Source organism: Furipterus horrens, unplaced genomic scaffold (assembly GCF_987537825.1).
Source record: "Furipterus horrens unplaced genomic scaffold, mFurHor1.1.pri manual_scaffold_6, whole genome shotgun sequence".
NCBI lineage: Eukaryota > Metazoa > Chordata > Mammalia > Chiroptera > Furipteridae > Furipterus > Furipterus horrens.
In genome coordinates, this window is record NW_028327176.1 from 66,707,723 (window position 1) to 66,735,478 (window position 27,756).

General features: G+C 45.3%; 1 protein-coding gene across 3 annotated transcripts; it reads left to right on the forward strand.

Annotated features, from left to right (window-relative positions):
• Window positions 1–3,388: 3,388 nt before the first annotated feature.
• On the forward strand, window positions 3,389–26,335 carry ELMOD3 (ELMO domain containing 3). Of its 3 annotated transcripts, XM_090281625.1 has the most exons (13): window positions 3,470–3,538; window positions 3,938–4,127; window positions 4,920–4,997; window positions 5,484–5,553; window positions 10,919–10,987; window positions 12,199–12,290; window positions 13,518–13,641; window positions 13,867–13,989; window positions 16,527–16,657; window positions 24,474–24,550; window positions 24,828–24,955; window positions 25,388–25,534; window positions 26,243–26,335. In XM_090281625.1, exons 1-13 carry the CDS (start codon window positions 3,531–3,533, stop codon window positions 26,314–26,316), a joined length of 1,311 nt encoding a protein of 436 aa, XP_090137751.1. In that variant the 5' UTR covers window positions 3,470–3,530; the 3' UTR covers window positions 26,317–26,335. The 3 variants fall into 3 exon arrangements, with proteins under 3 accessions (XP_090137752.1, XP_090137753.1, XP_090137751.1); XM_090281626.1 differs by lacking the exon at window positions 3,938–4,127 and having other exon boundaries at window positions 3,389–3,538; XM_090281627.1 differs by lacking the exons at window positions 3,938–4,127; window positions 26,243–26,335 and having other exon boundaries at window positions 3,389–3,538; window positions 25,388–25,610.
• The last annotated feature ends 1,421 nt before the right edge of the window (window positions 26,336–27,756 follow it).

Sequence of the window (27,756 nt, forward strand, 5' to 3'; positions counted from 1 at the left end):
TTGGCACAAAACACTGCGTCTCCGCGGGCCTGCTGGGAAGTCTGCTCCGTCGCTGGAGCTGCTGCGGGGACGACTGGTGCGCACGCGCGAAAGAGGCCTGGCGGAGCGGCGAGACCGCAGGGGGAAAGCCCCTTGAACTGTGGGGACTCGTTGGGCGAGCCCCGGGGTCCTTAAGTGAGGGGGAATGTGGGATACACATGATGACCCTGGGACGAGGCAAGGCTGAGAGTTGCAGGACTGAGAGACACCGCGACTGGAAGGCCAGAGACCTGGGTTCTGGTCCGCACTCGGCCGTGGACTCGCTGAGCGACCTGAGGCAAGTCGCTTTGCTCAGTTTTCCCCACCGGATAGAACATGCCCTTCCGGGACCCCCTCACGTCGCTGGCTGTCTGTCTTGTTGGATGGAGATCTCGAGATCTGCACGTCGCAGCCGCAGCCGACGAGACCCTGTTCTCGTAGCCCCCACAATTGACCAATAGTTCGGGCCGCGGCGCCCCCCTGAAATGGCGTTGCCTGCGGCGGGGACCTGCTGACGCCCCCAGGCCTCTGGCTGGGTCCCCGTGGCACCTCCCTCCATGGCGGCCGTGAGGGGAGCCGTCCAGCGACAATCCTGATGAAAGTGTCAGAGAACTGCCATACCTATGTTCGCACTTGTATTTAAGGTATAGACCCAGTTTCTAAGTTAAATATCTATTCAGAGAGTTTAAACCTTAGCAAGCAGTCAGAAAATCATACCCGTAATGAAGCTCTTTACCTAAAGTGGATGCAACATAAATAATTCTTTTAAAAAGGATCCAGATTTATAGGAAGGTCATTTCCTCAGGTCCAACTCTGAGGAACTTGCCAAATATTAGCGTCACTTAAAAAGTTAACGTACTTGTTCGGTCGACTGTGTTGGCTCTTTTCTTTCTCTGAAACATTAGTAACTGTCCAGACACTGTTGAAGCCCTCAGCAGTGCTCCCGCCAGAACGGAGGCACTAGCGGGGGTGTGAAGCTGCTCATGCTCCTACTCTGTTTGCTTCATTTCACGCACAGTAACAGAAGGGCCTTTCTGGGATTGCTGTTACCGCCATACCTACCTGTCACCTTCCCAAGGTTGGCCGACCTATGAGTGTTTTGTCATATGCTGTGTCAGAGGTCAAGAAAGAGGGGCAAAATGGAAGCAGGTGCTGAGGCCCCAGAGGACATCGTGAGAGAAAGCTGCTTTCTGAGGTGCCATGAGTAAGGGACACTGTGCTCCCTTCTAAATTACAGTCAGAGGCCCAGCCCAAGGAGCAGGAGGTATTCCTGCTCTTGGTTGTAGAAATCAGTGTGTCCTACCCCAACAAGATTCCAGTTTGTTACTGGCAGCCAGTTCTTAGGGAATTCAGATCATATTCCCACAGTGGAGGGCTGACCTCATACAGATGACATCCTCCTCCCTTGGTCAGCTGAGTCTGTGAAATATGGCTGTCAGTGGTGTGTGGGCTATCTATCCGTTATGATCTGGCTTTTTGTTGTGACGCATCCATGAGTCCAGTTCCCCCATGATGACATGTGGCCCCTCTTCTTAAGGAGCACATGGAATGGAAGGCTGAGTTAGCCAAACTGGCTAAGCAGCTGCAACATGTACAATATGGGTGACAACTGAAGAAGGCTAAGCATTGTGTTGTATTTGGAGTTTCTACCATCATAGGAACCAGATCTAGTACTATAAGACCCCAGACCCAAGCCTGAGCACTTCACTAAGATCACCCCTCAAGGTGCTCTCCATTAGCCTCACCCCTTTGATAAGCTACCCCAGATCCCATTAACTTCATTGTCAGAAACAGAATCCCACCACTTACAGTAGTGCTGCTACCAAGAATCCAGCCCTAAGACCCTTGCAGGGTCCCCTTCTTTCCATCCAATGGTATGGGTAGTAAGAGGAAGGGTAAAGCAGCTTATTCAGAATAAATTTACAGCTGCTTGAAGATTTTTTTTTAACTTTTAGGTTTATAAAAATCTAATCTTTATAAATATATTTTATTGATTATGCTATTACAGCTGTCCCAACTTTTCCCCCTTTGCCCCCTCGACCCAGTACCTCCCCATTCACTCCAGCAATTCCCTCACAGTTTGCCCCCTAACTCTTAGTTCATGTCCATGGGTCATGCATATAAGTTCTTTGGCTTCTCCATTTCCTGTACTGTTTTTTGTTGTTGTTGTTGTTGTTGTTTTCTTTTTAGAGAGAGGGGAGAAGGGAAGGAGAAAGAGGGAGAGAAACATCAATATGTGGCTGCCTCTTGCATGCCCCCAGCTGCGGGCCCAGCCTGCAATCCAGGCATGTGCCCCAACCGGGAATCAAACCAGCAACCCCTTGGTCTACAAGCTGGTGCTCAGTCCACTGAACCACCCCAGCCAGGGCTCCTATACTGTTCTTAACATCCCTCTGCCTACTCTGTAACTACCAGTTTGTAACTACCAATTTGTACTTCTTAATACCTGCACCTTTCCCCCCATTCTCCCTCTTTCCGCTCCCAGCTGATAACCATCCAAATGATCTCCATATCTATGATTCTGTTTCTGTTCTGCTTGTTTGCTTCGTTTTTCAGGTTCAGTTGTTGATAGTTATGAATTTGTTGCCATTTTAATATTCATAATTTTGATCTTTAAAAAAAATTCTATTTATAGAGAGAAGGGAGAGAGGGAGGAAGAGAGGGAGACAAACATCGATGTGTGAGAGAAACATCAACTGGTTGTCAACTGGGGACCTGGTCCACAACCCAGGCATGTGCCCTGACTGGGAATTGAACCAGCGACCTTTCAGTTCATAGGCCAGTGCTCAATCCACTGAGCCACACCAGCCAGAGCAATCTTCTTTTTCTTCAATAAGTCTCTTTAACATTTTATATAATAAGGGCTTGGTGATGATGAACTCCTTTAGCTTTACCTTGTCTGGAAAGCACATTATCTGCCACGTGTGGGTGTGGGACCAGCCTGTTCAGCATCTGTGTCTCCACATCTCCGCCCCTCCTACGCTTCTGAATGAATATGATTTAATTCCTTGGTTGTCAGACTTCCATACTGCTCAATTTTCTGACGGTTTTGGGTGATAATTGTTTTGTAATTTAGTTGTAATTTTTGCTGCAGTTGTGCAGGGGGGTGAACCATGTTTACCTACTCCTCCATCTTGACTGGAAGTAGTTTAAAGATTTTTAAAGTCAATTTTTCTCAAAAGAGGCATAACTGAATGATGAAACCAGTTTTCTTTTAAATTTTTTTTACAGGGCCAAGGCTTCAAAGACCTCAGGGACTTCTGTCAGTACTCACAGTAACCTCCTACACCCTGGTGATGACACATAGGGACTGTTTTCTTGCTCTAAGTCTGAATGACTGCCAAGAAGGAAGGCAAAGGTAGAACAGTTGGATCTCTGGCTCTCCCCATAGCTTCTAATCTCAGAACTTATTAAACTCCTTTCTGAACCCAAGGACAAAGCTCACTTGAACAAGTGATTTTGAGTCATGAATGAAAAATCTTGCTCTTTCCGTAATGAGCAAGAATTAAGAGATGGACAGGTAAGCAAAAACTTCTAATTTGGGAAAAAAGGTGTTGTTTTGGGATATATCATTAATAATAAGAGCATATGTCAAGAGAACATAGAGCTTTGGTTCATTAGTGGACATTTACATTTTTTACCCTTTTGCTATTATAAACAGCGCAGTATGAATGACGTTGTAAGCATTTCATTTTGCATATGGATGAGTATATCTGTTAGATGATTCCTAGAATGCAACTGCAGGCCTAAAATATACTAAGCATGTAGCATGTATGATTTTATCAGGTATTGTGAAGCTATAGGGGTGATAACAATTTACTCTCCAGTTTTGGTCTTTGATAATATGCTAAGTGAAAAATATTATCTAAGAGTAGTTTTTTTGTTTTTTGTTTTAAATGTTTTATTTATTTACTTTTAGAGAGAGGAAGAGAGGGGGAAAGAGAGGGAGAGAAACATCGATGTGTGAGAGATACATTGATCAGTTGCCTCTCACAAGCCCCCAGCTGGGCACCTGGCCCACAACCCAGGCACTTGCCCTGATTGGGAATCAAAACAGACCTTTTGGTTCACAGCCCAACACTCAGTCCACTGAGCCACACCAGTCAGGGGTAAGAGTAGTTTTATTTGACATTTCTTTTATCATGAAAAAGATTTAGCATTTTTTCATACGTTTAAGAACTATTTGTGTTTCCTCTTATGTTAACTGCCCATATCTATGTCTGTTTTTCTATTGGGTTGTTTTGTTTTTTGTTTTTTCTTACTGGTTTGTAGGACTAATTTTCAATATATTAAGTAAATTAACCTTATATTGGTGATATGAGTTGAAAAAGTTGGGTTTTTTTTCAAGTTCTAACAGGGGACAGGTTTGGCTGAATAGAAAGACCAAAAGCGAGGGACCTGCCTCACTGAACTTCACTTACTCAGAACCCTGAGACCCGGAGCCAAGAAATCTGTGTATCTATATAAGAATTTTGAGCCTTGGGTGGTGTTTCTCAGTGGATTGAGTGCTGGCCTGCAAAACTGGTTCGATTCTCAGGGCATATGCCTGGGTTGCAGACCAGGTCCCCATTTGGGGGCGTGCAAGAGACAACCAGTTGACTTATCTCTCCTGCACATCGATGTTTCTCTCTCCTCCTCTTTCTCCTTCCCTTCCCCCTCTCTAAAAATAAATAAATAATTAAAAAAAAAAGAAAAGAATTTTGAGATAACATTAACTCAGCTTTTTGCAGTTTTTAAAACTAGATTAAACAGGTTTTCCTTATAGTATTCCTTGTAGTTAACTTCTTAGGAGTTCATCCATTTTTTTGTGTGTGTGTGGTACTGGGAAAAGGTGTGACATTTAGCTCTCTTCTTTGGGGACTGACATGTGGTCAGGAGATTGACTCTGATTTGTCTTTCAGGTTGAAAGTGTATCTGCTGGGTACTCTCCACCATATGACGAGGACAACAGTGTTCTTCTGGCTTTCAGGAAAATTCCAGTACATATTGCCCACACCTTAGTACCTCCTGCCAATATAAGTTTTTGTTGCGTGCTGCTGTGTGGTGCCAGGAGCACAAGACACAGGATGGCATAGACCTTGCCCTTCAGGACCTCACTCAGGGGAAGGGGTGTGGGGCACAAACAAGCAAAACAACCTCATCTAATAAGATAATTGCTATAGTGAAGCGGAATATAAAGTGCAGTGGGAATAGCAAAGGCATACCATAGTATTGGCTGAGTTGTGTGAATTTTTGTTTATTATTTGCAGAAGGCATATACTTACCCCCACATCACCCAATTTCTGCATCATAGTTGGAGTTTTCTAGGTGCCTCTCTTTAAGATTGACTTTACTCAACTCATCAGGATAGACTAGATCCTTCTGGCCTTCAGTTTCAAGGACATTCAGTACAGTGGGTGGGATGTGTTTGTGTGAAGGCGGGGACATCGATTCTTCCTTCACATTAAAGATCACTGCCTCCACAGATCTCGCAGTTGAAGAACCACAGTATCCTTCGGGCCCTGACAACAGAAGATTATGGATGGACACCAGGTGGTAAGGTTCTTTTCAGGGCCCTTGGAGCCTGGTGGGGCCCAAGTCAGAGCTCCCCATGGATCTGCTTTTTATCATTTGAATTTCCCTCATTAGTTGTATAGAATTTTTAGATTTATCATTATTCAAGGAAAATTAGAATCAACACTGAATCAAAGATCTGAGTTGTAATAGCCCCACTAGCCCTGCTAGTGACTTATTACTCTGTATTTTTGGGTAAATCATATAATCTCTGTGTCCACAGTGGAAATATTAATACCTCTTTTGTCCTTAAAAGGATATTATAATGAATTAAGACAGTATATGCAAAAAAGCTTTGAAAAAGCATCCTATTTTACATGGTCCTTTCCTGTATTACTGTATTTAAAGCTCATTCCACAGAAAGGCACACTCACCGATTCTGAAGCACCAGCTCTGGAGTCAAATAGGTTTGACTTAAATACTAGCTCTCTCACCTACCAGCTACATGAGCTTGAGCAAGTTACATAACCTTTCTAACCCTTTTTTTTTTCTTTCTTTTTTTTTTAATATGCTTTATTGTTTATGCTATTACAGTTGTCCCTATTTCTTTTCCCTTTGTTCCCCTCCACCCAGTGACCCCCCTCCCTCCAATTCCCCCCACTTAGTCTATATTCATTGGTTGTGCATATAGTTCTTCTCAACATCTTCCTATCTACTCCACTCCATCCTACTATGCTTCTTAATTCCTATACCATCTCTCTCCCTTTCTCTTCTCCCCGCTCCCCAGTGACCTCCCCTCAAAATGTTCCGCATACCTATAATTCTTTTTCCATTCTTGTTGCCTACTTAGTTTGCCTTTGTTTCAATTCCCTAGCTTCTGTTGTTGGTGGTTGTGATACAGTTTTCATTTTAATGTTCATAGTTTTGATCCTCTTTCTCCTAAACAAGTCCCTTCAACATTTCATATAACAGTGGTTTGGATCTGATGAACTCCTTCAGTTTACTTTGTCCTGGAAGCACTTTCTCTGCCCTTCTATTCTGAATGACAGCTTTGCTGGATAGAGTAATCGTGGTTGTAGGATTTTTGCTTTTCATTACTTTGAATATTTCTTGCCAATCCCTACTTCCCTGCAGAGTTTCTTTTGAGACATCAGCTGATAGTCTTATTGGGACCCCTTTGTATGTAATCCTCTCCTCTCTTGCTGCTTTTAAGATTCTCTATCCTTAATTTTTGACATTTTGATTATAATGTGTCTTGGTGTGGTTCTCCCTGGGTCCAGTCTTTTTGGAACTCTCTGTGCTTCCTGGACGCGTAAGTCTATTTCCTTCCCCAAGTTAGGGAAATTCTGCTTCATTATTTTTTTACATAATTTTTCAATTTCTAGTTGTTCTTCTTCACCTTCTGACAACCCTATGATTTGGATGTTGGCCCGCTTATAGCTTTCCGATAAGTTTCTGAGCCCCTCCTCATTTTCCTCACTTCTCATTTCCTCTTTCTGCACTGGTTGACTGTTTGTTCCTTCCCTATATTCCGATTTGTTGATTTGATCCCTGGTTTTCTTGCCCTCACCACTAGTTTCATATGTGTTTTGTTCCTTTCAGCAGGGCTAGCTTTCATTCCTTCCCCATCTTGTTTAAGATCTGCTGTTAGGTCTGTAAGCATTTTTATGACCAAAGCTCTGAACTGAGTATCAGAAAGATATCCTATCTGCTGAGCCATTAGATTAGATATTTGCTGTCTGGTCAGCTGCATCACCGGGATCTCTATCGTGATCTGTGCTATCCTGACCGTTTTGTGTTTACCTTTGCTTCCTGAGCAGGGCTGTTATACCTCCTATGCTATAGGTGGTGGAGCCCTGTGCACTTAGCCCAACCAGGCATCCCATCTCACCACGCTGTGGTGTTTTCTGTGGGGGTGGGGGTCCAAAATGGATTCCTGCCCTTCACTCTCCGCTGAGAGACTGGGAGCCTCCTCCTCCGTCCCCACCCTCTTTCGGGCCTCACAGTCCAAGGCAGTGGAGGTCTGCCTTCCCCGGCTTTGGAATCGCAAGCTGACGGGTGTGATCTGCAGCCAGGGGTGCTCCCCAGGCGCTTTCCTCATCTCTCCCTAAATACGGGTGTTTGTGCTTACTGCTGTCCTGCCGCCTTCACTGCTGCTGCCGAGGACAGTACAGCTTGAACTCTCCTCCCCAGCTTCGCCTCTCCTACCTGTCCGGACGAGCACCACTTCTTTATAACTTCATACGTTGGACTTCCATTTATTTTCTGGAACTTCTGGTTATTTCTGGTTTTGCGGTAGTTGTATTCCTTCTTAGCTGTGGAGGGAGATGGAGCATGTCAGTCTAGGCCTCCATCTTGGCTGGAAGTCTCCTGTGTTTGTTTGCTTCTGTGTCCCAGGGAGAGCTGTCACTCCTATTACATTGTAAGGGGCGGAGCCTTAGGTATTCATCAGTAACAGGCGACCTGTTTCACCACGTTGTGGCGCTGTATGCGGGGGAGGGGTCTGAGAAGGAACAATGCCACCTGCCCAGCACTCGCCCCTTTTCCAGGCACTTCTCCCACTTCCGCACCGGACTTGCGCCCCTCTAGCTGCTGCCCTGGCCGTCGTTCCCAGAGTGGGTGGGTCTGCGGATGTTCTAGGTCCATGGGGGCCCTTTAACCAAGCAGACCCTGCTGAGAGACTGGCAGTTTCTGCCTCCGTCCCAACCCCCACTGGTTTGCACAGTCAGAAGCAATGAGGTTTGATTTTCCCCAGTGCTGGGACAGTGAGCTTCGGGATCTGGTAAGGAGCTGGGAACGCTCCCCTGGTGTCCCTCCTGACTTTAAAACATGTAGCCGCGCTTTCTGCCAGTTGCTGCTGTTGCCGCTGCTGCCACCACCACACCATGTCCTCTGTGCCCTGGCTCTGCCCATCCTACCTGATTGGATGAGTATTTCTTCTTTATATCTTTGTTTGTTGGACTTTCATGCACTTTGATTTTCTGGAACTTCTGGTTGTCTCTAGTTTTGAGGTAGTTGTATTCCTTCTTAGTTGCGGAGGGAGACGCAGCATGTCTGTCTACGCTACGCCTCCATCTTGGCCGGAAGTCCTCTAACCTTTTTTATCATGTGTAGAACAGAGATTGTGTCAGAACATCTATGATGGGGATTTTATAAGGATTAAACGAGGTAATGTAAAGTGCTTAGCACACAGAATTTAAATAATCACAATGAGAGCTTGCAAACTGAAAATGTAATCTCCAAAAATATGAGACTTATTAAAAATATTCCAAGGTAGAAAAATTATTTGGAGGTTGATGAAATGTCTTGTAATAGTATTTTGTTTATACTGTGTGGTGACAAACCTAACTCTTATTAGAGTCAGTACAACTGACATTATGTATGAGATATTTCTTATTGTATTAGACAATTTTAATTTATTTTGAGATTGTTATCAGCTGATTTAAAATAGTAGGCTGAATAAATCAGCAATGCTATTTACTATATGAATAAGTGAAAAAGCTTAAATAAAGAGGCAGTTGAAAAAAGGAAAAAAGACAAAGAACCATACCTAAAGTGAGCTGTGTTTATTTTCCTGAAGATTTCTGTGTTTCCTCTGCATTCTTCTGTTAGGAGGAAATGAGTATTCATGTAATTATCATCTTCAGATGGAGAAGGCGTCTGCCTGGTTCCAAAGGAAAGGGAAACAGACACTCATACATGGTTTGGATATTTGTCTAGTTTATAGGCACCAGATTGCAGTTACTAGTTGAAACCTGTACTTTCTGTTGACTAATCTAATGTCACAGCAAATTCCCATACCTTGCTGGTGAGGCTTCTGCTCCTTGATCACAATCTTTGATCAAGTTATTTGTTGGTGAGGGTGTGTGGGGTGAAAGATGGGTCAACTTGCTTATGATGAGGATCTGAAGGGTGAAGAGTCAGTAAACCTGGGTGTGAGTGAGGGATGAAGGGTGAGGAACCCCTGTTCAGCGTCACAGTGAGCATTCACTGCCGCTGTTCCACTCTTCTTTTGTTCAGCCACTTTGTCCTTCCTTTTTATCTCCCAAGGGTCCAGCATGCTGGAAGTGAGTTTTTGTTTGTTTTACCATTTATGGTTCAGTGTTCTTTATTCTGTTAAAGTTATCCAGCCTGGAAGCCCTGAGGTTCCGTTTTTGCTGTCCACCCCAGAATTTGTGGCTGACAAGATTGACTTTGCCAGAGGTCAGACATTCAGGACCCTGCACTCGTCTGGCACGATTTTTCACTGCCCTGCTGGACCCAAGCCCACCTTTGTGTCCATAATACTAATTGATATATATTGAGCACTTACCTTTGGGCCACATATTCCCCTAAGAAGTTGAAGAGTTACATCATCCTCACAATAGTCCCATGAGTGGTTCCAGATGGTTAAGTAACTTGCCCAAATAAAAACAGCAGGTGGTGGAGATGAAATGTGAACAAGCAGTAGGGTCTAGAGTGTGCTTTCAGTACCCATTCTCTACTGCTTCCTGGCAGCCCTCTCCTCATCATCCTCTAGTGTTTTGAGTTTTTGGTAGGATTTTATTTAATTTGTAAGTATACTTTCAAAACAGTTTATTGTCATGGAATATCTTCAGCCAAGAGTTCAAGGCAGAGAGCAACTATCCTAAACTGCTTTTACCACTGAGGCTGTAGGGATCACGATTTGGGGTATTTAACTGAAGCCCCTTCATCCTCTCCACTATTTGTTGCTGTCCTCCAGAGCAAATGGGAAAAGCCAGGGACAGGACGCCACTAGCAATGTGGGCTAGAGAGCAGCACCTGTGGTTTGGAGAAAAGGCTGTGTAGTGGCTATAGAGAGCCTATCCTGCTGCTCTTTTTCCTCTGCTTTTTTCCCCTTTTATTGTGCTTTTATCCATTCATCAAATGTTTGTTGACCGTGTATCATGTGTCAGGCACTATGCTAGGTTCTGGAGAGCCCTGGTCTCATGTAGCTCCCAGTAGAGTGAGAAAGAGGGTCACGGCACTTCGATGAGGTGTCCAGGTTAGGGCAATAACATAATTAACTGAAAGATGAAAAGGGGCTACATCAGAAAGGGTTGGACTCTCAGCAGAGGGAGAGCAGTCTGTGCCAAGGCACTGGAGGTGGGAAGTATAGAGAACTTCAGGTAGTTCAGTGTGTCCTAGGGCAGAGCTAGAGAGGCACGAAGGGTCCAGGTTGTGAAGGTACTTAGATGCTATGCTGAACAGTTGGCTTTTTACCTTGAGAGTTAAAGGGTTCTGAGCAGGTGAGACATCAGATCTGCCTTTTCAAAAACTCACTCTGGTGGCTGTGTAAAGAGGGTACCTGAGGGCAACAAGATGCAAGGCAGGCAGATAAGGCTGGGGGCTGAGAGTGATCCAGACTACCTAGATCTCAGAGGGTCTCCTTTTCTCACTATTGCAGTTGTGAACACAGAGGTGCTCAGAGCCCAAGAAGAATGGGAAACTGTGGAAAACATCCAACCAGAGACAGGTAACTGCAAGCATGGCACCATCTCCATATGGTCAGCTGCTGGTAGAGGCGCCGTCCACATGTGAGGCTGATGTCTCTGTGACTCTGGGATTAGGAGACAGAATTCCTGAGTGCTCTTATTTTAGCTATGTGACATAGAATAAAACCTCTTTTCCAAATCCAAAGATAACATTCTGGAGGAAATGGGGATGAATGCCATGGGGAAGGGGCTGGGTCAGGGTCTGCTTCTGCAGGGTGATAAGATTAGGCAGGAGTATGGAGGCAGGCAACCAGGGTCCCTGCATAAGGCTGAGTAGGTTCACTGTACAAGGAAGCCCAGGGACTTGGGGACTGAAGCCAGCTGCTGGAAGCCTTGGGAGGCTTGGTAAAAATGGTATCACGTCCCTTTCTTTTTCTTTTTTCTTTCTTTCTTTCTTTCTTTCTTTCTTCCTTTCTTTTTCTTCTTTTTTTTTTTTTTGTTTTTTTAAGATTGTATTTATTTTTAGAGGGAGGGGGAAAGGAGGGAGAAAGAGGGAGAGAAACATCCACGTGCGAGAGAGACCTCAATTGGTTGCTGCTCACATGCATCTAAATAGGGATCTGGCCAGCAGCCCAGGCATGTGCCCTGACTGGGAATCGAACCAGTGACCTTTGAGTTCCCAGACGAGCACTCAGTCCACTGAGCCACACCAGCCAGTCACATCCCTTTCTAAGAGCTATAGGGAAGCAGAACTAGGACCCACTTCTAGCCTGAGCCCCGCTTGAGCTCCTGGAGAGATGTTATTGTTAACCGATAAGTTAATTCCCTATGGACTGGAACAAAGGATGGAGAGGGGGTCATTCATATACAGGGTGTGAGAAGGGGCAGGATAGAAATTAGGAAAGACCCCCTAAGCAAACCTGTGGCACGCTCTCATGTGGGTACCTACTCCAGTCAGTGACTTGACCCCTCACAGATAAGTAGAATTTAGGGAGCTCCTGGGAGCTCTATCCCTACTCACTGCGTAGGTCAGCTTGTAAGCCTCTGAACAGCCCGGCCTGAAGGCGGGGTGGCCCAGCAGATGATGCCAGCCCCTTGAAAGAGGATTAGTTGTAGTAGCTTTGGGTATCTGATGTTTACAGCTGGAAGCCACTTCTGGGCTTAGAGGTGACAACTGGAAGGCCTTGATAAATGTTTGCTGACAGAATTACTACCGTAATAAATCCTGCGGTATCTTCCTCTTTTGCCACAGGGAGGCAAACCAGCTCAGACCAGCCTGGGAGGCTTATTTCCTTCGGTGAGGCCCTGCAGCATTTCCAGACTGTAGACCTCTCCTCCTTCAAGGTATGACAGTAGGGAGGTTTGAGATCTCAAGCAAAGCACCTTTCTTCCCAGGAGCCAGGTTTCTATTCCTCCAGGATAGGGCACTGGGCAAGCAAGACGGAAGCTTCCAGTTGAGGCCCTGTCTCACCTAAAAAAAAATCTTGGGGTACAGGGTCATGGTTGCCAAAGACCCATGTTTCATGCAGGGCCCCAGTGGCCTTTCTAAGACTGTGCCCCAGAACTCTTGTGACCCTGTCATACATGTAGCTTCTCCCTGATCTTCCATCTTAGGGACGGGGAGGTCTGGAATCAAATGCTAGGTAGTTCCCTGGGGAAGCAAGGCAGACTGTTCAGAGAGCTGAGTAATTTGTGGCTAATGTAAGAAAATCTTCCATTCCCTCAAGGTATCAGAAGCTAACTGAGAATTTTAAAGAATATGTGGGATTGAGAAAGAAAAGAATATTGAGAATAACAGCTGACAAGCTTTCTGGGGCATCTTCAGTGACCAGTAATAAGTTTAGAGGAATGGGATTTCAGACCTTCTACCTAAAACCTGGCCCAAGAGAGAGGCTGAAAAGACAGGAATCAGGTCAGAAGCTACCCAAATCAGTTTGTTCAAAGACTGGTGGCAATGGCCCTGAGCAGTGAAAAGTTGGCCTGACATCGTTTGGGAAGTGCTGGTTGTAGTGGCAGAGGCTCTAGCTACCCCTTGGAAGTCTCTAGCTCCAAAAAGAGGTCTCTATTAAACTCCCACCCCCACTGGCTGTCTCATCCTGGAATTTGAGAGTGCTGCTAGATTTTTATAAATTATGTCCTTTGTGGAGAGAGACAGAGGCAGACATACAGAGGCTACATAGAAGCAGCCCTCCTGGGAAACCTGGTCTGGTGTTTGTGAGACCACTTGGCAGCATCCGCACAGCCAGCCCTCTCTAGCCTCCTTGACAGCTAGTGGAATAGCTAGTTCTGGAAAAGCTCGAAGGATTAAATGTAGACAACTGACTGATAATGCCTATGCTTGGGGACCTTTCTCTCTTGTTTACAAAGAACCTGGGAGCTGGGAGAGCCTATCTCCGGAGACTCCACAGATGCTTCACAGCTTCTGCCTTCTTTCCCTGGCCCAGAGACCAGCCACTTAATTGGGGGAACTACTTCTTTCTGCAAGAATTGTCCCTGTACTCAGCCTGATGATAAGTTCATTAAAGCATGTGAACCCAGCACGCTGCCCATTACCTGCAACTTTCTCCCCAGAAAAAAATCCAACCAACAATTCAAAGGACTGGGCTTGCTGCCCTCCGGCACTGCCTCTTCGGGCCTCCAAAGCTCCACCAGGGCCTCCGTGAAGAAAGGGACTTGGTCCTGACCATTGCTCAGTGTGAGTGTGCTGGTGAGGCCAAGCAGAGAGCACTGTTTGCCCACCCTGGTACTAAGCCTCACCCAAGGGTCTTGCGTTTTCCATGTTGGCGTGGGGAGCAGGAACTGAGGGGTAAACATCTGGGAGAACAGGGTGTCTTGAGTACACTCTGGATCTATCTTGAGAAGCACTCAGTCTTCCCCTGAAGGGCAATCCAACAGAGAGCGTGGGTATGTTTTGGGGCAGGTGGCCTGGACCGCCAAGACCCAGTGCATGGCCGAGTCCTCCAGACCATCTACAAGAAGCTGACAGGCTCCAAGTTTGACTGTGCCCTCCACGGAGACCATTGGGAAGATTTGGGCTTTCAGGGTAAGAGAAAGGAATGGTTCGTTTTCTTTTCCTGGACCCCTGATTCCAGGACTAGAGTGAGAGCCCAGGTGGTCCTCTTCCTGTCCTGCCAGCACCATGAAACAGAGTGTCTAAAGAAAAGCATTCCAGGAAGAGGGTAGAGCAAATGCAAAGGCCCTGACGTGAAGCATGCTTAACTCTGAGAAATAGTGTGGCGGAAGTGGAGAAGAGAGTAGCAGGAGAATAAGTCACCTGTGGCCTTGCAGATGATTGTGAAATGGAAACCATCGGAGTGATAGGATTTAGAATCGACTTTTTGCTTTTAACTCTTTTATGTGAGTATTGCTGAAAATTTTATTTTATTTTATTTTTGAGTGAAACAAAATGATTTTACCTGGTTTTGGATTGTGCTACTCTTTTTTCAAAATCATGTCAAGTCATACTTGTATAAAATAGGAAAATATCTTAATTTAAAAAGGAAACTTTATATACCCATAATTAATGGACAATCTGTTGGTACTGACAACATGTTTAAGTCCCTTTATCCTCCCTCATCTTAATTGTCTTAAATATTTCCTCTGTATACATTGAAAATCACATGAGTGTTTGATTTTTGTTTCAACCATTAAACAATTTAAAAATCTCAAGAGGAGAAGCAGAATCTATTGTATTTACCCGTGTATTTATTCTTCCCATTGTTCTTTCTTCCCATCTGATATTCCAAGACTTATTTCTTTTATCCTTTCCTTTCTGTTTCAAAAACATCCTTTAGCCATTTTCTTATGTAGGTCTACTGGCAATAAATTCTCTTAGTTTTCCTTCATCTGAGAATGACCTGATTGCCACTTTACTCCTAAAGGGTAATTTTGCTGGATGTAGAATTCCAGGTTGACAGTTCTTGTTCAGCACTTGAAAAATGTGCTGCTGCCTCTGGTCTTAATGTTTTCTGATGAGAAAGTGGCTGTCATTTGGATTATTTCTCCCTGCTGGTTAGGAGTTGTTTTTCTGTTTTCAAGATTTTTTTTTTGGTCTTTAGCTTAGTGTGGAATTCTTTGGGCTTATTCCGTTTGGTGTTTTCTCAGTTTCGTGAATCTGTAGGTTTATGCCTTTTGCCAAATTTGGTGAATTTTCAACCATTATTACTTTGGGGACTTTTTTCAGCCGCACACTTTCTCCTCCTGTGTGGGACTTGGATGACACCAATGGTGGGTCTTTGTTATTGTTGCACAGGTAGGTCCCACAGGCTCTGTCCTTTTTATTTTATTTTATTTTTAATCTCTGTTATAGCTCATAGATCTCTGAGGTGCTGTTCATTTTGTTTTGTTTTTCTTTCTTTTGTTCAGAATGGGTAATTTATCTTGTTCTGTTTTCAAGGTCACTGATTCTTCCCTGTTATATCTATTCTGCTGTTGAACACATCCAGTTTTTAATTTTTGTTATTTTTTTTTAGTTCTAAAGTTTCTATTTAGTTCTTTATATCTGACATTTCTTTACTGAGACTTTTTTCATTTGTTTTCTAGGCATGTTAGTAATTGTTTATCAGAGGCATTTTAATGATAGCTTCAATGGTAGTTTTCTATTGTTGCTTCAACAGATTACCCCAAGTTTACTAGTTATAACAACATGGATTGATCAGTTATCTAGTTCAGGCCTCACTGGAGTAAGATCAAGGTGGCAGCAGAGCTGCATTCTTTTGAGAGATTTCCAGAGCAAAGCTGTTTCCTTGCCTTTTCTGCTTTCTAGAGGCTGCCTGCTTCCTCCCCCTTCATAGCATCTCTCTGAGCCTGATTGTGTTCTCAGATCTCTGTTTCTGCCTCCCTCTTTCACTTTTTACATTGGGCCCACCCAGATAATTCAGGATAATTTTCTTATCTGCTAATTAGCAACCTTAGTTCTTCCTGCAATCTTAATTCCCCCTTGGCCTGCAACAGTACTGGTTCTGGGGTTTAGGACAGGGACATCTTTGGAAGGGCCATCATTCTGCCTACAGCAGTTGCTCTAACATCCTTATCAGATAATTCCAGCCTCTTTGTTATCTCAGTGTTGCTCTTTACTGATTGTCTTTTCTTATCCAAATTGAGATTGTCCTTGTACTTTGTATAACAAGTGATGTTTTTGTGTAATGACACTCTGGATCTACTTTAAATCTTCTGTTTTAGCAGGACTCCTCTGATCCTGAGCCACTGGGGGAAGGGGCATATCACTTCGCCACTGCCAGGTGGTAGTGGAAACCCAGTTACCCCACTTGGCAACCACAAGTACCACTGGCCGGGAAGGGCAGGACTGCTTCCTTACTGTTCCCATGTAGCCTCCACTGACAGCCTCTTCACTTCCACTGACACCCCCAGAGCGGATTGGGGCCTCCTTAGCAGCAGAAGAGGATAAAAGTCCCACTTTTCTGACTGCCCTGCTAAGTAAGGGTATCTTGTTAGAGTCAGTCAGGGGAAGTCTAGGCTGTCCACTTAGTCTATAACTAAGTCATTGAAGCTCCCGGGAGCAGGAATTTCATTAAGTATTGTTCCCTATCACCCACAATTTCCTCATGGCTTCTGTTATAGGAGCAAATCCAGCCACAGACCTGAGAGGAGCGGGCTTCCTTGCCCTCCTGCATCTGCTGTACCTGGTGATGGACTCAAAGACCTTGCGGATGGCCCAGGAGATTTTCCGCCTGTCTCATCACCATATCCAGGTGGGGCTTTGGTAGGAAGCCAGCAGAGAGGGCTGTGGAGATAAGGCCTGGGCACAGGCGGCCTCACGGTGAATATCTCCTGATTGCTGAGGGCTCTTAGGACAGCTGAGGCAAAGCAGGCATGGTCCTCCCCTGTCAGTGCTGGAATCTGAGCTCTACCTCTCATTAATGTGTGTCTCAAGCATTGCCTCAGTCCCCAGAGCCTTGGGTTCCTCAATTGTAGAATGGAAATTAGGGAAACTTCAGCTGAATAGTTGGGAAAATTAAATGAGGTCATGTACAAAAGCTCTAGGCACAATTGTGATGTTCTGTGTTTCAACTCACCACCCTCCCTGAGGAAATCCCTGAGGCTGAAGGAGGAGAGTTAACCTTTATGCGCCCTGGAGAAGGTTTGACTCTGAGGGTCCGGCGACACATGGATTTACTGACAGGCCAGAAGTGGCTCCTGTAGTCCTAGGTCCTGTCCAGGCCTGCTCTCTGGAGTTGGGTTTGATTGTTTTCCCACTTAGTAAAAGGTGGGAAAACCCCTTCATTTTAGAAAACAGATTTGACCTGTTTCTTGCCATTCATCTATCCCAGATTTGTGGGGCCTAGAATTCATTCACTAAACAAATAGTTATTCAGCATCTCCCGTGCTAGTTATTGTTCTTTGTGCTTAAGATACATCAATGAGCAAAACAGACAAAGATGCTTCCAGCAGAGGAGACAAGACAGTAAGCATAATACGTACAGAAATGATAGGGTGTGTGAGAAGGTGATAAGCGCTAAGGAAAAAAGCACGAGCAGGGTAAGGCTTGGAGAATATGGGGAGGGTGGTCAAGGTAGCCCTTACAAGAAGGTGAGATTTAAACCAAGCCTTTAAGACGTGAGGATGTTAGCCAAGCTGGCTTCTGGGGGAAGAGCATCATCCCACGCAGAGGGAGCAGCTATAGCACAAGTCCTAAGGAGGGAGTGTGTCCAGCATGGGAAGGAGTCACATGGAAGACACCTGGAGTGGGAGGAGGATGGGAGGGGAGTAGGAAAGGAGGTCTTAGGGTAATAAGGACCAGATGGTGTAGTGCCTGGTAGGTGTGATAAGGACTTTTGATTTTACTCTGAGCAAAATAAGGTTTTTCAGCAACCTGGAGTATATGATTCAGCTTGAAATTTTTTAATGGATCCTACCAGCTGCCAGTCTGAGAGTAGCCTAGAGCAGTGATTTTCAACTAGTGTGCTGCAAGAATTTTAAAAACATGCAATACCTGACTGTTTAGTCGGGGGCACTGACCTCTTTTCCCTTACATTGTCAAATAAAAAAAGTGATAATAGTCAATAGAACAATAGCTGTCTGGTGTGAATGAATCAAACTGTACCTGTTTTGTTTTTGTTTTTTTGTCAGCTCAGCAAAAAATATATTTTTTGATGTGCCACAGAACTTTAGTAATTAGTTTATGTGTGCTATGAGATGAAAAAGGTTGAAAATCACTATCCTAGGGCAAAATAACCAAGTTAGAGATGATGGTGCTTTGGAGCAGGGTATTTTCAGAGGAGGGAGTGTGAAGTGGTCAGATGCTGGATATAGAATCTCAAGCATATGGGCTTAAGAGAGTAGAGCCAGCACATTTTTCTGATGGATTGGATATGGGTGTAAAGAAAAGAGAGAAGTCAATAATGATTTTTAGTCTGAGCAATTGGAAAGATAGAGTGGCCACCAAATGCAATGGAAAGATAAGAGCAAGCTGAAGGGTTCAATTTACTGTATAAATGTTAGATTGAGGTTCGACATTTTTAGTGAGAACACCACAGACGTCCCTGTGCCTCGTATCAGGAGCATGTAATGTCAGCATGTCTTACTGATAGTGAGGCGAGCCTTGATCGTGTGGATGAGGTGACATCTGCTGGGTTGCCACTGTAAAGTTACTGTTTCTCCCTTTGTAATTAATAACTGTGTTGAGGAAGATACTCTAAGACTGTGCAAATATCTTGTTTCTCCTCAAACTTTGTTCTAATGATGTTTTCTGTTTCCTTCATCCTCCTACATTTATTAATTCTGTAAGAATTAATAAAATTTGTAAGAAGAATTGTCTGTGCTCTTCTATTTATTTATTCAGTTACTTTTTATATCAGCGTGGACTCATGGATATTTATTTTATCCTGTGAGTTATAACCCAACATTATCATTTATTTTCTTGCTCAAATTGTTCCATCTTTGGCCATTTTAAGAGTTATTTTAGTGTGGCACCTGTGCTCTTTCAACATGCCCTATCCTTTTTTGAGAACTTTTACTTTCTAGACACCAAAAGTTGATCTATGTTTATCTTGTATTTTCCCTGAATAATTCCCAGCTCTGGAATCAACCACTTCTTCAAGGAGCTTTTGTTGCTTTAATTGGAGAAGGACATCTAGAAACCAAAATCTGAGCATTAGACATTTTCATTGCTATGAAGATCTCACTCCTTCCAGCCCCTCTCAGTGGACAGAGCTTGTTATATGTGTGCGTGTCACTGAGTCACTCCCAATTCTGACAGGAGAGGTCCTCATTAGCCTTTCGCAGAATCAAGAAGGTGGTGTGCTTTTATGCCGCCTGAGGGAGAGGAGCCTGAGAATGAGTGGCTGGAGGTCAGACCTGCAGCATTTTAATCAGATCATTTTATCTCAGAAGGCTACAGAGTTGAGCAGGCCTGAGTTGCAAAAAGTGTTGTTGACTGTATTAATCCTTAAGTCTCAGGACCTCAGTTTTTTTCCTTTGAAATGTGTGAACATGATTCCAACCCTGTAAAATTATTCTAAGTTGAAGATATGCTATGTAAAGTGCCAAGCACATTAGTCATTTAGTGAGTGTTAGTTATCAAAGTAACTTGATTTACATGAGTAAAAGTACATTTTTTCATCTTATGTATAATACATACATAAATATATATTATGTTTTTTAAATCAATGTAATATATGTGTGTATACACACACACACACACACCTCTTTAGTAAGGTAGATACCTTTGAATATAAAATTTCTTGACTGTATAACAAATAATTATACAACCCCTGCCACCTGGGAATTTTTAAATTTATAATGTTTACTGTATATCTCTGTCTTTTGGGGAAAAACACTCATTAAATCTTAAGGCTTCACGTATGTCTGAGTATTGTAGGAAACACTGGAGGAGGCAAGAGTGGGCCTTCATGAGTATCTGGTCTGGAGCTATTGCAGGACCCCACAAGTTGAGAATGTGGGCACATTCTGTGGTCATCATGATGCAGGGACCTGATTTTTGGGTCAAGTCTGAGAACTGCACCAGCTAGCTTATGGAACAGTGCAGCCTCTTGCACCGACACTGCTTTGTTACAACAGACTCCCAGAGGTTGAGGAGTATCTTAGCCATCACTGGTCTGGCCCTCATTTTAGAGGCAGGGAAATGGAGACCCAGAGAGGGGAAATGGCTTGCCCAAGGTCCCGCAGCTAATGATTTCCTATAAATCATCTCTAATCTCAGTTTCTCCCTTCTTATGATTTATGGAGACTCTTATAAGACCTTGTAGAAATATGGAAGCCAGAGCACAGGGTTATTGCCAATTCAGAACCCCTTCTTTTCAAGGACAAGCTCGAATGAGGTGAGGTCACCAACCATACAAACACAGGAGGGAGGACCGTCTGAGGCAGAGGGAATAGCAACATGAGAGAAGAAGTACTGGGTACTTGATTTTCACGGACCCAGGCTGACCACTTTGACCAATCTGTTTCTTACCCATTCGCTTACTGGTCTTTGTGAAATTTACTGGGGATTAATACTTATTCCACAATACGCTCATATACATGTCAGAAAATATGAAGGAAAAGTAGCTTAATAAATAAGAGGACCTGGTGTACGTGTCAGGAAACTAGATGCTAGTTCCACCTGCGGTATTATTATTTAGCTGTGGTTTGAGGCAAGTCTCTGAGCCTCTCTAGGCCTCAGTGTGCTGTTTTATGAACTAAGGGGTTTGGCCCACATAGTTCTAAGATCCCATTCAGGTGTTTGTTTGTTTGTTTTAATTCCTTGAACTATTAGTAATGCCAAGGTTCTAAAATAAAACTTGATCTCAAGAGCCTATGAATCTTACCCCTGCCTAAGAGACAGAGACAAATGGGTTCTGGTACAAAGTAGCAGAGGAATTGTTAAAACTTTTCTTTATGGGAATATCTTTAATTACAAACAAAAACTTTATTCAAGTTTTCTATTCTTGAGTCAGTTTTGGTAATTTTTTCTGAAGGAATGTGCCCATTTTACTTAAGCTGTCAAATATATTAGCAAAGTTGTTCACAGTATTTTCTTTCTATCTTTTCAATGTCTGCAGGCCCTGTAGTGATATGCCCCTGCTCACTCCCGATACTGGTGATTTGTGTCCACTCTCTTTTCATTAATCAGTCTAGCTTGCAATTCATCAGTCTTACAGACTTTTAAAAAATAAAATGGTTTTTCTTTTTGTTTGTTTCAAAAAACAAAAAAAGCCAATGAATCGTGAAAACACAGAGTTTTCTAGGAGGGAAGTATGAGATCAGAGTGGCAGCTGAGGGACGCAGCCCTGCAACAGTCCCGTTTCTCTTCGAAGGGGAGAACTAAAGTTGCAGGTGCCTGTGGTACATCCTGCTAAAGGAGAATTCGCCCAAAACTAGAAGTGCCAGGGGATGGACCCCCGGGCCCCCATGAGCCCAGGCAGGGTGTAAGTGCTTCTCTCACGCTGTCCTGAGAAGGAGTGCAGCAGCAGACACAGAAAGATGCAGGCCACAGCGGACTAACCACTGGCAAGCAAGGGTGCACCATGTAGTAATACTTATAGCAATTTGTATAGCCTTCCATGCAATTTCCACCCATTTCATTGCATCAGCATGACAAGCCTACAGAGAGGCAGGGCAGAGATGATCCTTGTAAATCTTTTCACAGTGAAGGAGTGTGAGGATCAGGGAGGTAAAGTATCTCTGCACAAAGCTGAGTCACTAGTAGGTGGTGAAGCTGGGCCTGGGATCCACATCTCCTGACAGCTAGTGGGCAGGCTCCTTATAGCAGTGGTTCTCAGCCATCAACCTACTTCAGAGTCACCTGGGGGGTGTAGATGCCCAGGGCCCTCCCCAGAACTACTGAATTGGAATCTCCAGGGATGGGGCCATGTCAGCAGCAGCCACCAAAGACCATCTGGTCTTCCTCTTAATCTTTCTAAGGTTTGAGCCCAAACAAGCATGAAGAGATGTAAAATTTTACTTTATTTTTAAGATTCTATTTATTTACTTTTAGAGAGAGAGAAAGGGAGGAAGAGAAACATAAATGTGTGAGAGATACATCCATCAAGTGCCTCTCACACACCCCCAACTGGGGACCTGGCCTGCAACACATGCATGTGCCCTGCCTGGGAATCAAACCTGAGACCTTTTGGTTCGCAGGCTGGCACTCAATTCACAGAGCCACACCTGCCAGGGCTGGAAAAGTAAAATTTTAAATGGAAACTCAAAAATGTCCCAGTCTGGTTTCCTCTGCTGTTAGTCAATTCCCTAAACCCAGCCTCAGTGTAGTATTTCAGTTCAAAGGAACACTTTTCAGATCCAAAGGAACTGCTAAAGGAAAGGAGACACTTAGATCTGAATTCCAGTTTTGCACTGCTTTTTAATAAGTGGGCTTTAAAAGAATGTTCCTGAGAGTGAATGAACACTAGGTTTAAATCCTCTGTTAATTATGTTGCTACCATATTCTTGTTCCCATATTTATTTTTAGACTTAAAAACATCAAGGGAAGGAGTGATATTAAGCAAGTATATATGGTAATTAAATAGACAATACATATAGGTGTACTGGATTGCTGCTGACCTCAGCCACACACATTGAGGCAAAAATAATAATTATGAACGTTTGTTAGCACCTACTTAGGCTGGCACTGTGCATATGTGATCTAAATTATTCCTTAGAACAACTCTGTGAGGTAGGTTGTGGGATAATAGAACATGTAAACCATAGATAATAAAACCTATCTTGTAGAGTTTTTGTACTGTTTACCCTGCCCAGCAAGGCCCTTGTGTAGGGATGTCAGGGTCCCCCAAGAACCCTGAGGTTCTCTGATTCACTGGGAGGACTCACAGCTAGGATGTAGTACAGCCAAAGCAAAATCAGCAAAGGGAAGAAGTGCATGGGGCAAAATCCATAGGAAACCAGGGCAAGCTTCCAAGAGTCCTCTCCCAGTGGAGTCACACTGGACGCACTTAATTCCTCCAGCATCGCATTGTGCAACAAATGAAATGGTGCCAATCAGGGGAGTGTATTAGACATTCAGTACCTAAGGTTTTTATTGGGGGCTGGTCATTCGGGGCCCTTTTGACTAGCGCATAGCAGAATTCCAGAAGGGAAAGCAGATGTTTAACACAAATCATGTTATTTGCACAAAGAATGTAGGCACAGTGGGTCATCCTGAGGGAATGATCAGAATATCTCAAAATCCAACCTCCCAGATGCTAGCCAAGAGCTAACATTGTAAGCAGTCCTTTCTAAGGACAGCAGTCTCAGGCCTGCTGTGTTAACTCAAAGTTTATTTCCTTGTGGAGTTTGAGAGATAAGAAAGCTGAGTCTCATAGAGTTTAGTTGGCCTTCTGAAGGACACACAGCTAGCAGGTGACAAGGCCAAGATCTGGGATCCAGGTGTCAAAGAAGACCCTGAGAAAATCTTTGTGGGAAAAAAAAAAATCTTTGGAACCAGAAGATCCTCTACAGTTCAGTCAGTGCTATCAAATAAAACCTGCAATAACAGATATATTCTAGATCTGCACTGTCCAATACAGCTGCTAAACACATGTAGCTGTTGAGCACTTGAAATAGTGCTAGTGCTAGGATGACTACAGAGTTACATTTTAAATTTCATATAATTTTCCATTAATTGGTACATGTGGCTAGCTGCTACCGTACTGGGCAGCACAGTACATCATAATGTCATGAGTTTGCTTTGCAAGGGAAGCAGATGGGATAAATAGGCTTTGGCTCTTTTTCTAAACTAAGCAATGCACTGATCTGTGTGTTCCTCAGTGGATGTCCTTGTCTGTGTGCCACAGTGGAAATTAACACATAATATGCAAAAAAGATTTTCATTTGCTTGGGTATTTTGTTATTAAACAGGAAGGAATTTGCTCCTCCAAAAATAAAGCTCTGAAGTGGACCCCCCTGCAGGGGATCCTAAGGCCCATCCTGGTGAAGCACCCCTGCTGGACTCCATGCTGCCCCCTCTGGGGAGTTTGGCCTTCACAGACAGTTCTGAGACCTCTGTTACTGAGAGGGGGGCATGCCAGCAAGTCAAGGCTGCCTTTCTACCTACTTGCTCTTTCTCTGACTTTGGATGAAGTGCTTATGAGCAGTCAAATAACCAGAACCCTAGAGAAAGGGAGAAGTGATTTTAAGAACCTATATAGTTAGTTAAATACCTGGGCCACACTCCTCTTGTGTTCTTCCTAACCCCCGGGGGTGATGTGGCCCATGGGTGGCACACGGATTGGTCTGGTGAAGGCCTAGGAGAGCTAGGCCTTCAGGATGTTGAAGAGGCAGGAGAACTCTCCCGGGAGTTATGCAAACCAGCTTTGGAGTGAATTAATCTCAGTTGGAATCCTGGTTCCACTGCCTTAGGAGAGATATTTGAAAACACTGAGCCTTAGTGTCCTCATCTGTAAGATGGGAAGATCATCGTGAAAATTAAGTGTAAGCATCCATAATAATGCTGCTGCCTCTGGGCTGTGACTGTCATTATTGCTCGCAGGCCAGGCTAGGTTGTGGAAGATGGGAAACACAGAAGGCAAGACTTGGGTTGCCACTGACCTGGTACCACTTCCATTCCAGCAATTCCCCTTCTGTTTGATGTCTGTGAATATCACCCGCATTGCAATCCAGGCCTTAAGGGAAGAATGTCTCTCCAGGTGAGTCCTCCCACACTGCTCACCCCCACCCTGGCTGATTAGAGTGACTTAGCAGAGCCTGGTTCCTCCCTCTCTGCCTCCTCCCCAGCTTTCTTCCTCACCTGCTGGCTTCTGGGGGCACTAGACAAAGTCCCCGTGCACCTGTGCCAGTTTCTCGTCCATCTCTCCTCCCCAACCCTGACCTCAGATGTGAAGGCTGCCTGGGGAAGGTCGGGGTCAGGTGCCCAGGTGTCAGCTTTTGTCCCCTGCTGAGCAGATCACCTCCCTTGTCCTGCAGGGAGTGTAATCGGCAGCAGAAGGTGATCCCAGTGGTGAACAGTTTCTATGCTGCCACTTTCCTCCACCTCGCTCATGTCTGGAAGACGCAGCAGAAGACCATCTCAGACTCAGGCTTTGTACTCAAAGGTATGCTCTTTCTCTTGGGGAGGCCTAGCTAATGTCCTCAGGCTCAGGGGCCCCAGGGTGGTGGCTGGACTGGTTTTGGCAGCAGTTCCCTTCTAGCCCACCCTCTGGAGCCTGATAGTTCTCCTTTCTCTGCCACCCTCCCCTCTACTTCTGCCCTTATACCTATGGTGATCATATTTTCTGAATCAAAAGCTGGGTCCAACAGTAGACTGACTATTCAAAGCTGCAGTTGTCCTGGACAAGGTAGTGTGTGGTCCCTGTGACTCACTGGTTCCTTGATCTCCCTCTCTGTTGAGCTTCCCATCTTAGATGTCTCCGTCACCTTCTCGCCACAGGACCTGGGTTGGGGGTACTCCCTTGAGCTACTGGGCCCTGGACTGTGCAGTCCAAAGCCCCCTCAAGCCTTTTGTTCCCCAATGTTCTCTGTTCCAGACTTGGAAGTGTTGGCCAAGAAGAGCCCAAGGCGGCTGCTCAAGACCCTGGAGATCTACTTGGCCAGAGTATCAAAGGGACAGGCCTCCTGGTTGGGAGTGCAGAAGTGCTATAGGGCCTCTCACTCCAAGGATCTCACTTTCACAGGTGTGTGTGACCTGCCACCATCCTCATCCGAAGTCACGTGGCTGAGCTGACCAACCTGAGGCCGACTGATGAACTGATAAACTGATAGGCAAACTGTGTCAGGAACACCCTGGCTGGGCCAAGCCCCTTCCCATCTCAGCAGAAGGGATGGAGGAGGCCCCTGGGTCTGGTTGGAGGAGCCAAGGGCCCTCATCCTCATGAGACATCAGGGGCAGTTAGATTTGACCCAATCCCTACAGATCTGCCTCCAGAGCAAGAACTTTGCTGTCATCTTAGTTGGGCTGCAGCTTACCGAGTTGGGTTCCAGGTTATCTTAACAAGAGTGAAAGGATCGTGAGGTGGGAGAGCCCCATCTGGATGTTCCACGTGCCCCCCACATTGAAGGACATTTCCAAGGAGGGCTTTCAGGCCCCTGCTGGCCATAAGACAGGGACTAGACAGGGACATATAGTAGTTAGAATTTGAAGGGAGAAGGTAGCAGTGGCAGCAGCCAACAAGGGGCAGCATGAACCAGAGCAGGCTGCCCAAGGCTGCAGCTGGGCTGGCCTTACTCTCCTGCATCCAGCTGGCCAGTATCAGGGCCCCCTGGAGTTTCTGGCCTTCCATTTATCCCACTCTCTTCATCTCCACCCCTCCATCTCTCCTCCCTGCTTTGTGTCTCCATTGCTGCCTATCCTAACCGCGCACCGGCTGGGCTTCCCCATGGAGGCTGCGAAGTTCCCGTCACAGATGGTTTTCTAGCCTGGCTGAGAGGAGGAAATTCACACATCAGCAGCTATTGAATAAAAGAGTTGTTCTGGGTTGACGTTTCCATGTTTTCCTCTGGGATGAGCCTTGCGCCTTCCTGGGGCCCTGCTGTTCCGGGCCCTGCTCGAGCCAGGCACTGCAGGGAGTCAAGGCACTGGTCACGGGCTCCAGGAGTGGCTGCTCAGCCCTGGCCAAACGCCCACTGAGTTCACATGACATCCACCTGCACTTGCAGGTCCAGGCTCTCACCCACTCTAGCAGTGGATGAGGTGACCCTGACCCTTGTTAAGACTGACTGGAGTGAAGTGTCCACACTGGGTTTTTTCTACATTTGTTTCTGGGAAAGCTGCCTCCATTGCTCCATTCACAAAAGGGCCTGACTGGGGAGGGGGGTGGGCAGGCGAGAGCCCCACCACGCTGCTCTCCTGTCTGTGCCCCCTCTAGCAGAGCCATGAAGATCGAAGACCATTGTCTAGCCCCCTCAGGCCTCTCCAAGTCCAGTCCTCAGGAGGGAGGGCCCATCACAGGTGGGGATGACACATGGCCACCCAAGTGGGGCAGGGTACTTGTCACTGCTCTCAGCAGGATGCCTCAAGGGTGGGGCTGGCAATGGACCGTGCAGTTTGTTGGTGTCAGCTTTGCCATCATGAACTGATCCTTCGTCCACCTCACTTCCTCCAGCCTGGGCGCTTAGCTGACCAGCAGAGTTGGCAAGGAGAGCGTTGGGGTTGGAACGCCAGCCGCAGCTCAGCCTCCACTATGGAGTGTCAGGTTCTGTGGTTTCTTCCCTGCAGTTCTTCCCTTGCTCCGATACCAGGAGGCTAGCTCAGCAGACCCGACTGTGAATACTCACAACACAGCCAGGGCTCAGGCCAAGTGGGACTCTAGCCTGAGAGAGGCCAACGGCCTCTGCAGGTGCTCCATATAATGGTCTCCAGGCAGGCAGCACAGTGCTCACCACTCCACACCCTGGAACATTAATAGTAATAGTCCAGGGATGAAGCTGAAGTCCTGTTGATGGACTGCTTGGGGGAGGTGTGTATAAACCCTCTGAGAATAGATGCAAAAATCTTGATCTGCATTTTTTGGTGTGGAAAGTTCTGCCTGCACTTTTCATGGGAGCATTAAAATGCTTCACAACCCTAAAAATGTCAGAACCACAGATTTGGTGCAGCCTTTATTCCCCCTTTTAAAGATCATCCCTGGAGCTTCTGGTCAAGATGGCAGAGTGGTGTTCTTTAAAAAGAAAAAATCCCTGATACAGGCTCTGTGGAGGCAATCAGGTGAATGGGCCATCTGTGCTGAGAGAAAGATGGGTATGCAGGGAGATGATTTTTTTATGCTTCTTGGCACAAAATCAACAAGATGAACTTGCTCAAAATTTCTGTTTAAGATGGAAGAATCAAGCATGTCAGAGATCAAAAGCCAGATAGCCCCCGAGGGCACATGGGTGAGGGTGGGCCAGGCTTTAAAGA